Raw genomic sequence first — 10,070 nt, 5'->3', positions numbered from 1 at the left:
AGATGTAGTACAATCCACAGTGGCCAGTGTCTTCCAGCAACCACCAGGCCAGAGGAAGGTGGAGATGGATCTAGACCGGCAAATGGAGAATAACCAGCACAGTTGGTTAAGAGCCCTTCTTTACTAAGAAGCAAGAAATTCTCCTCGAGGTCTGTAAAAGTGAACGATTAGGAAGTGAACCTCAACTATGGGAGAAAATTAGAGCTGAACGGAAAATCCGGCTCTGCTCTTCCCATGTCTCTTTCCCAGTGCAACATACCCCTGCTGTGCTCCCGGGTGCATCACCCGCGCTGGCGTCTGGGCGAAGCACTGGGTCTGGGAGCCTCCCTCCTGCGCGGGGGACCAAGAACAGCCGGGCGCCGTGTCTCAGCCCAGCTTTCCGGGGACGAGGAGGCTAGGCTGGGGCAGGCGTTCCGTCTCGTCCAGGCGCTGGTGCCCGCAGGGTCCGCCCAGCCCTGGTCTGCGCGCGGGGGTCGCCGAGACCATTCAGAATGTCCGGGCTGCCAGACAAGCAGGGCTCTCCACGTGGGCAGAGACGAGGTTGTACAGGTGGCAAGGATCCAAGGCGGAGCTTCCTTCCCCTCCGGGTCCACCCACCACCCCTCCCCAGCCCCGACCCAGAAAAGGACACGCACACAAAAAACTTTTGCCACACTATTAATATATTCTCGTTTCCTCCCACTTTCCCAATGGGCTACCAGCTGCAGAACTCCTGAATAGAAAGCTTAATTGTGCTTTGTCATGCAGAGTACCTCGATTTTCTATAGAAGGTTACAAAGGGCCATTTGAAGTATTTCTTTCTCGCCTAATAGTGAACCATTTGCATAGGGCACCTCTGCGCCTGCGAGGCCCAGGTAGCAGTGGCCCCCGGGTAACAAAACTCAGTGCGGTTTCCAAGGGACGCCCCACTCCACCTCCAGTCCCGCATTCCGACTCTTCTCCGTTCCCCCGGGTCGCGGCCAGCGCCTGCAGCTGATTTAGAGGATGCGAAGCCTGCGGCCCGCAGGCCGCGGTGGCCCGGCCCCTCCGGCTGACCTCTCGGCAGCCTCGGGTCATCACGGCCTCTCTACCCTCGGCTGGGGCCTGCTCTAGGCCGGGCCTCCGAGCTCAAGTGGTGTTTTCAGCTACTACCTGCGGGTCGGGAACCCAGGCGGTCACCCAAGCGAGGCCCTCCCCCCTCTTGCCTCCGGCAGAAGGCCCAAGGGAGGTACTGAAGGAACTGGAGCTGATCGTGATTTGGATCGACGCTGTTCCATTTCTCCTGGTTGATTGGCAGGGCTGCCTTCAGAATATCTTTTCTTGTTGCTTGTTTTGACAGTTCGGATCCAGGTCTATGTGACATATAAAGCTAATAAAATTCTAATTTCATTGTTAATCTTATCTCATTGCAGTATAGGTTTTTACCCTCACACCTGCGTGGCAGGGTGTAATTCCATTAATAATAATAAAAAAAATCAACATATTCATTGCATGTCTTTTCCCTGATGATATATTGTGAGCAGTGTGAGTTGAAAAAGAACCATTTATTCCAACCGTGAATGAGCCTGCATGGGGCGGGAGCTTCACCTGCCCCTCAGTCAATTAGGAATGTATCGAAAAGTCTAGCAGAAAACGAGTTAAATTAACCGTTCGCTAATTTCCTTGTGTCCCTCCTACATAATCCCCCCTCTTCAGCTTGCCCCAGAAATTACCACACGTTGCAAGGTTCAAATAGTGCCTAATGAAACTGGCTACACGCTTCTCCCTCCAGCGCCACCGTGGGGGGAGCCCTTCCGCCGGCCTTCAAAGCCGCAGCGCTCTCCCGCTCCCGGTTCTACGGTCCCTTAAAAAAAAAAAAAAAAAAAAAAAAGATTTCTTTGGCAGGAAAAAAAAATCTAAACTGTCAGTAACTCCTGATCCAGCCGGTGAACACTGTTGCCCACTCACTTCCCGCCACTGAGGACGCGGTGAGATTCGGAGCTGCCGGTGCCCTGGGTGAGGGCCTCACGGGCATCCTCCCCTCTCCCGGGACAGCTGGGGTCCTGGAGTTGGGAGGGTTGAGCCAGGGCCAAGGGAGATTGGAGGAGGATGGGGAGATCAGCCTGGAGAACAAAGAGGGGAAAGATTAGAGACACAGAGACAGAGACACACCAAGGCAGGAAGAGTAGGAGAGACAGAAAAGAAGCAGAGGCAGAGACCTAGAGGGAGGCAGATAACAGAGACACAGACTACACTGCCAACTTTCAACTTTCTTCTCTCAAGTTAGAACCACGTGCCTGGCTCAAGCAACTCATCAGCCCCGGGGGGAAGGTGTTTTGAAGTATTGAGATGCAAGACCCTAATAATTAATCGTGGTCATTAATTAATTAAGGAGGAAAGGGGGGAGGTGGCTTGCTGCTGCTTGACCCCAAACAATTTAAATTAGGCTTTGTGAAGGTGGACTCCAAAAGCCTGCCGTCCCCCTCCTTCCTATTATTTCTCTTTCAAGCTCTCAAAAATTTCCATTATAATCCTCAGCGGTCTGGGGCCGGTAGAGCTGTGCATCCCTCTCCAGCCCTTCCCAGCCAACTGAGGCCAAGCTGGCTTTAACTCCTCGGAGCCGGCTGCTGCCCATGGGGCAGGGAGCTCTTTCCCATAAGGAGCAGCTCCCACCTGCCTTTTTTCTCTGCACCTGCTGTGGGTTGTTTCTCCCTGAACTTCAGAAACCAAATAGTTGCCTAAGAATTAGTCCCGCTGCAGTGCTCACACAGGCTAAATATCACTACATTCTCTGTTTCTCTCTCTCTCTCTCTCTCTCTCTCTCTCTCCCCCCCTCCCCCTCCCTCCTTCTCCCTCTCCCTCTCCCTCCTTCTCCCTCTCCCTCTCCCTCTCACAGTCTTCTTTTTCCTCCCTCTCACTAGAGACTTGAGTTCCTTATTTGAAATGGGGCAGCTAATACAAAGTCATCAAAGCACTATGGTTCTTGTCTTAAAGTGACAGCCCTCTTTATGGGGCTGTTTGAAATACGCCCCTTGCTTTTCAATGTCTCTCTATCCATCTTTGTCTGCTCTTCAGAAAAGCGGACAATATAAAGCCCAGCCTGGCGAGCTCCCCACGCTCAGGCCTGGGCAGTGCCAACCTCCGCCTTTAAGCAGATTGAAATTGTCACTGCTTCATTAATCTGAAACTAGTTACTTTCCTAAGCACACAGCACACACTTCCGATCTGTCAGGATTCACTCAGAGGAGCCCCTGGGGCCTTCCTGGGTTTAGGATTTGGAAGACTCAACAAAGGTAGGACAAGGGTTCAGGAAAACATAGGGCTCTGCTTGAAAAAATGCAATGCCTAGTGCAGAAGGGCAGGCAGTGACATCAGTATAAGGGCAGACAGAACACCTTTTCAGAGACAATGGGATGCCCAAGCTTTTGGAGGGTGCGCTTGAGAACAAGGAGTCCAGCTATGGGAACAGACAAGGATATCTACCTACATGTAGAATAGCTTATGGGACTGTGAGAGCTCACAGGCTTTGGATTTTTCTCTCCCCAAACAGAAGAAACTTGCTTCCAAATATGAGTCAGGGTTGGTTGTTGTTTTTTCATCTGAGCTCTGATTCATCTCTGTTCCTAAGAGATCTCTTTAAGTTCCTGTTCCAGTTCTAGCCTGTGTTAACCACTCCAAGTGCCAGGCCCTTGGGTGAGAAGCCCTGCCTTCCTGTGGAATTTCTCATCTTCTGTGAGACAAGCTGACTCTTTTCTTCATACCTCCACCATTAACAAAAGACAATACAAAAAATTCCTCTAATTTTAATATTTCCAACTGGCTTAGAATAGCAAGTTTTTGGATTCTATTCCATCTAATTTAGGGAAGAGACATAGGTATTTTTTTTTCAGAGATGCTCAGTTTTCAGTAATGTGAGCCTAAAGATTTATAAAATAGATTTATATTAAATTATGTTAATAGAAGCCTAGTAAATGCACCATTTAATTGCATGGAAAAAAATGTTCCCTTTTAAGAGGTCTGTCACCTTAACAGGTACATTCAAAGATTCCCTGTGAATAATGAAAATAGGAACAATTGCTTTGATGTACTGAGCTGCATTCTTGTCTAGGACAGCTTTAGGCTGTGTTTGGAGAGGATGGGAGGAGCTCCTTTTAAAGCAGTGATTGCTCCTTTAAACCCAATTTCCTCTAGCAAATAGGTTCTATTGGAAGTGTCATTCTCCCTCTCTCTCTTACACCCTTAAGCCTGGACCTGAGATCTTACCCAGAGCTCACTACAGTCTTCCCTGAGGTTTAGCTTTTTGCTCCTTCCCCTAGCCCAACTCTGAGCCTCTTCCTGCCTCCCTCAAAGAAATCTCCCAAGCAGTGCCATGAAAAATGAGTGGAAACTGCACGAAAGATAGAAGCAAAAAAAAAAAGAAAAAAAATTCTAGTGAAAATAACTCTTTTCTTCCCACATACATTAACACCACCATGAGTCCACTTACACACACACACACACACACACACGTGTGTACATGCACATACACAGACCCTGTTGCCCTCTGTGACCACTTTGAGTTAGAACAATCACCTTTCTGGCAATTCTCTGACCACAGTCAGGGTGAGCCAAGCAAACTGCATTTCTAATCCTGATTAGATATAACTGGGCAGCACTGGTGAGGAGTTGGGGTGAGGGGAGGGAGGAGGAAGCCAGAAAGTCAAAGACTGCACAGCCCCAACTTTTTGTTTCTCCTAAAATACCTATGGATATCCTTGGGGGGATATGGTGGGGGGTTGGGAGGGGGGCAGTAAACTATGATGGCCACTTCAGAATTAGGAGAGGAGGTGGGATCTACCATCACCAGTGTCTCTATCACCTGGGGCCATGAACACCCCAGGGATGGGCTGCTGTGTCCCTTCTGCCCTGGGCATGGTTTGCAATCAAGAAGCCTTGCTGTGTGCCACCATCATTGTTAGACCCTTGGCCTTGGGCTTGAGTTGGTCACTGAGTGGGAGGGTGAGGGGGAAAGGTCTCTGCTCCTCCGCTTTGCTGGGAATTCTGGACTGGGTCAGGACACAATGGCAGGAGGTTATTCTTCCTGCCGTCCATCCTCCCCAGCCCCCAGCTCTTTTCCTGTTTAAAGAGGTGGATTCATCCATGCTAATGGTTCCTGCTGCTCACGTCTTTTCTCCTAATGGAGCAAGGTCCTGATTTTTAATTCTCATTTGTATTCTCTTTCTCTCTTTCCATCATGTGGTTATAGGCCCCTAAGAGGCCATGTTTTGGAGGAACAGAGTTCTGTGTTTCAAGTGGGGCATATTGAAAAACTAGCATCTAGTGCTTCCCAGATAGAAATAGTCAAGGGTGACTCCACACATCTTAAACATTCCTCTTTTAATAAATCTGGGGACACTTCTCTTAGAGTGTTTGATATCAAGATTGTTTAACAGAGTATTTGTACATCTGAGTGTTGGCTTAGGTGTTAACCTAAGATGAAACTGTAGGCCTTTAAAATCAGACAGATTCCCAAAACCTTATTCCCAATCTTCAAAAACATCAACTGAATTTTTATTTGGGGGGTGGTGCGTTGGGGACGTGTAAAATAGGAGACAAGGAGACCTCATGGGTCACTCTGAAAGTGACAAGAAGATGCACTGGAGAACGTTTCTTTGGTGAATGTCCAGCGTCTTTGCCTGAATCTTTTTGCCTCGGTGCAGGATCCACTGTTTCTTTTCTCTTCCATAAGGAATTTCCCTGAAGACAGGAGGGAAAGGTACCGAGCAGCCAACCCCAAACCAGGCACGGAGGGCCGGCCCCGCGTCTCGGTTGCCGGGCTGTGGAGCTGGGCGAGGTGCAGCATCGGTGTGGCAAGTGGGTGGCTCAGCACTCTGGGCGCAGGGCCTGGGTGCGGGTAGTGAGGAGAAGTGTAGATGCTCTGGTCCCGACTGGGCAGGGACTTGGGGAGGGCCAGGCCCGAGCGCGGGACGACAGAGTGGCCGGGCTGGGAGTGGATGGGTAGGGGACGGGGTTGCCTGTCCGCCTCTCAGATGAGGCTTTGCTTTGGGCAGGAGTTGCGGCTGGGGCTCTTTGGCCTTCTTGTTATTTCCTGTGAAGGAATTCTTCCTTAGCCGCCAGTTCTTTGCGCTACGAAACGCCCTTCCTCCCACCCCTGTACCGGTGCCCGGAGACGCCTGTTTATTGGGAAGGAGGGAGACGGAATCTTTGGAAAAGGCAGTGGGTCAGCGCCCCTTCCCCTTCGCGGTGGGCAGGGGCGAGTCAGATGCCTGTGACCACTGCGCAGCATCGGGCCCAGGTCACTGCACAAAGCGGCGGCAGCTCCCTATTCAGTACGCACCGTCCAGCCTCTCCTCTCCCCTGCCTGCACTGGCCAGCACCAGAATGAGAGATGACGACGGGCCTCAGGTGTGTGTGTGTGTGTGTGTGTGTGTGTGTGTGTGTGTGAGAGAGAGAGAGAGAGAGAGAGGGAGTGTCTGGGCGGGGAAACCCATACTAGAGCCCAACCCCACCTGGTGAGGTTTCAGTTCCTACAGACCTAAAGTAAATCAGACCTAAAGAAGTGTGAGTATGTGTGTTGTAAACAGTTCCTATGGCTTGGACTTTTTAGGTGGCATCTTTAGAGAAAATAATCAAAAATAACCCCAGCGGGTGTTTGTGGGACTCAGCTTGCAGGGAATGAGATCTCCTAGTTTCCATGTTTCCAGCTTCACTCTCTCCCTTAAAGGACAGAACCTGGCTGTGCTGAAGAGAGAGCCAGGTTGCCTTGCTGAGGGCAAAGCCAAAGTAAGTCTTCTCCAGGGCCAGGATTGCGCGAATGAACTCTGCAAGGTGATGGGAAGAGAGGGACTAAAAAGGAACTAATTTAGGTTAAAGTTAGACCAGAGAAAAAACCCAAAAGTCCGAAGGCACCTCTGAGCTATTTTGGAAAAGTGAGAATGTAAGTCTTTGGACAAAATAATTCCCTATTCCTGAACTTTTGTTTTCTCAGCAGTGGTGGAAACCAGCTAATTTCTTAGCTAGACAAACTCGCAAAAACGGTATTGTTTCTAGTCACTTGTAGCATCATTTGTAACTTTGCATGTGTTTGCTTCAAACCTGTTTGATGGATTGTTGCCCTTCTTAAAACAATTCCTACTATTCAGATTCCTTTACATAATTCAGGTTTTAGTACTGAGAGAGATGAAGAAGGAAAGAAAGGGAGGAGGGACTGATACAGAAAATAAATACTAGGTAAGGGATTTTCACCCTCTCCTGCTAAATAAATTTAAAGGTTTGCCTGTCATTAATTGTCAGTGTTACTCTAAATGGAGTGATGTATCCTGTCAATTGTGAGGAATTGAGCTATTTTAAGAATGGAGAGTACTACCTGGTAGGCAGCATCATGACGGAAGGTGTCTTCTTGGCAGAAGTTTCGGTGACACAGAAATCCTATAGAGCCACAAACTCCCTCAACCAAGAGACCCACATTACCAAGTTATAGTCATTACTTTGCTCTAAATTCTCAGACACTTTTATTCCCTGTCCATAAGGGGGAGAGAGAGACAGGGGAAGATGGAGAAAGCAAACATCACAAACTTAAAACCTTGATTTTGTTTCATTTATTTAAATAAATATAAATATAAATTTTATATAAAACTATTCACAAGGAGACTTCCAGTGACTTGGATTTTAAACTCTCCCCAGGCAAATTTTCAGAAAGCAAGACCTACAGGGTTTAATTTTCTAAGTTATTTGCAATTCAATACTTTCATTAAAAACAAAACAAAACAAAAAGAATCAAGAAACCCCGTGTTCTTATCAGGTTCTGAAAGACAGGGAAAGGGAAATGACATGCGCTTTCAAAAACCCACATACAGTTTTAAACTTAAACCAACCCTGTTTTTTCTTTGTTATATGATGAGACTGAGTTGAATCTAGATTATTTACATTTTTTAAAAAATGATCTATAACTGCGAGTGGAGTCCCAAACAAATAAGTCAAGTAGGAGACAGGAGAAGTGTCAGGCCCGGCATGTAAGCCCCCTGGAATACTCGTCTCCACCTTCTCCAGGTGGAACCACCGAAAGGCCAAGGATTTTGGCCCCTGGGTGACTGCCGCGTCGCGTTGTGGTGGGGGGATTACGGGAGCGGGTAGGGAGAGGTGGGGCAGCCCTCCTTCATAATGGGGAAATCTCCTTGTCATCGTTGGCCGAGACCGGCGACAAGGAGTCCTCGTCCTCTGAGCGCGCGTAGTGCGCCTGGCTGCCGACGCATTTGCAGCCCGTGTGACTGTTCCTCTGCGTGCCCTTCCCTTCCTTCTTGTGCTTCACCCTGCGGTTCTGAAACCAGATTTTCACCTGCTTCTCTGACAGGTTCAGGTACGTGGCGATCTCGATCCTCCGGAGTCGAGACAAGTACATATTGGAAGAGAATTCCCGCTCCAGCTCCAGGAGCTGCGTGCTAGTGAACGCCGTCCTCATCCTCTTGCCATTGGGTACCTGGCTGGCGTCCGAACCCCCTGCAGATGGGCCAAGAGAGGGCAGAGAGGTAATTCTCGGGGGTGGGTGTGGGGAGGCGCTCCCACCCCACGTGCCATCCCTTGGAAAGGATGCAAGGACTCACCCGTGAAGCTCAACCAAATACCTGTATCCATCTCTCACTCTTTCTCATTTCAAGACACATCGTTACTTAACCGGGAAGGACAGGGACGCCCAAAGCAAGTGAAGGCCTTTGATGTTCGGGACGTAAAGTCAGAGGATTAAAGTGGGGGGCGGGGGAGGGGTTGCATTGTCCGGTCGTCTCCCTTCAAGGCTAGTGGAAAGGCAGGCAGACTTAGCCCAAAGCAACGAAACCCTTTTAGCCAGCCTCGACGCCGGAATGCCACACTTAGGTACAAATACACCCACCCCGGACCTCAGTCAGTTAACCTCCGATTTCTCAGCCCTCAACTTCCAAGTCCCAAAGGCCCCGATGTTATGCAAGACTCGGGCACCAGATACCGGGAGTGAAGCGCACCAGGCTGCTTGGAGAGGCTGAGAAGGCTAACTCCCACCTTCGTGGAACTTCTGGGGACGACTCCACAGTTATACTAAAAGCCCCTCCTCCCTCCTTACCCCTCCCCCAGGCTCCCACTTCATCCACTGAAGGCGGAAAGTTTGCTCCCGGGAGCCGGCAAGGCACCGCGCGCAGGTGCCCAGAAACCCGGCCCTACCCATGGTGAGGCAGTGGAATCTCCGCGGGTCCGCCACGTTGTAGGTGGTGGCGGTGCAGACAGGTGCGTGGTGCTGCGGGTGCCCCAAGGCCGCCGCGGCCGCCGCCGCTGCAGCCGCAGCCGCCGCCGCTGCAGCCGAGCCGGGCTGCTGGGGCTGGTGGTGGTGATGGTGGTGCTGCGGAGGGTGGTGGTGATGGTGCGCGTGGCTCACACGCGGGCAAAATTGTGCGTCCCCAGGACCCGAAGAGAACTGACTCTTGAGCAGGGGCAACGCCCCGGCGGCTGCCGCCGCCCCGCCACCCCCGGCCCCGGCACTCCCGGTCCCTGCGCTCCCGCCGCTGGAGCTCGCGGGCCCCCGAGGGGAGTGCAGGTGCGAAGTGACGCAGAGCGGGCAAACGCAGAACGCGCCGCTCTTGCGGGACGGGCAGCCCGTCCCGGACACGGACATCACCAACGGGGATGGCATGCCCAGCGGGATGAAGAAATCTGGCCCGGGGTGCGGCTCAGGAAGCGAGGGCGCGGGCCGTGAGGAGTCCTTGATGATGAGCGAGTCGACATAGAAGGAGCGCGACATGTCGCGAGGGCTGGGTGGCTGGAGGGCCCGGCCGGCCGTGGCGCCCCCTCCCCTCTCCTGAGCTCTGCCCCGGGCGCGGCGCGAACGCAGGCGGTCAAGCCCTTGGGGACGCGGAGGTGTCGGCGTCTGGGCTGCGAACAAAGGGGTCCCTGGAGAGGGCTGGTCCTCACGTCCCCCGCCCGACGCCCAGGCTCCGGGATTTTATAGCCCCCACCCCGACACGTGATGCTGGGGAGTACCGCTCGGCTCAGGCTCCTCGGCAGCTCCCCACCCTCGGGATAGGCTGCCCGAGTCACAACAGAAGCGGCGAGGAGGGGCGGGTGCGCGGCGGGGAAGAATTCGGAGGAGG

At 51.6% G+C, this 10,070-nt stretch overlaps 1 protein-coding gene across 1 annotated transcript; it reads right to left on the bottom strand.

Moving 5' to 3' along the window:
- Nucleotides 1-8,113: 8,113 nt before the first annotated feature.
- Nucleotides 8,114-9,721, bottom strand: GSX2 (GS homeobox 2). The gene is made up of 2 exons (XM_061191391.1): nt 9,148-9,721; nt 8,114-8,454 (listed from the first exon to the last, which is right to left on the bottom strand). The coding sequence occupies exons 1-2, from the start codon at nt 9,719-9,721 to the stop codon at nt 8,114-8,116; spliced, it is 915 nt and encodes a 304-aa protein (XP_061047374.1).
- Between the last annotated feature and the right edge of the window lie 349 nt (nt 9,722-10,070).

The sequence above is a fragment of the Eubalaena glacialis genome, chromosome 5, assembly GCF_028564815.1.
Source record: "Eubalaena glacialis isolate mEubGla1 chromosome 5, mEubGla1.1.hap2.+ XY, whole genome shotgun sequence".
Taxonomy (NCBI): domain Eukaryota; kingdom Metazoa; phylum Chordata; class Mammalia; order Artiodactyla; family Balaenidae; genus Eubalaena; species Eubalaena glacialis.
The sequence above is the reverse complement of the archived record's forward strand: the minus strand, read 5'-3'. Positions and strand labels throughout refer to the sequence as shown.

Coding starts and splice junctions, on each gene's coding strand:
- GSX2 (XM_061191391.1), bottom strand. CDS start 9,721: ATGTCGCGCTCCTTCTATGTCGACTCGCTCATCATCAAGGACTCCTCA. Junction 8,455..9,147: donor ATTCCACTGCCTCACCATGG/GTAGGGCCGGGT, acceptor GCCCATCTGCAG/GGGGTTCGGACGCCAGCCAG.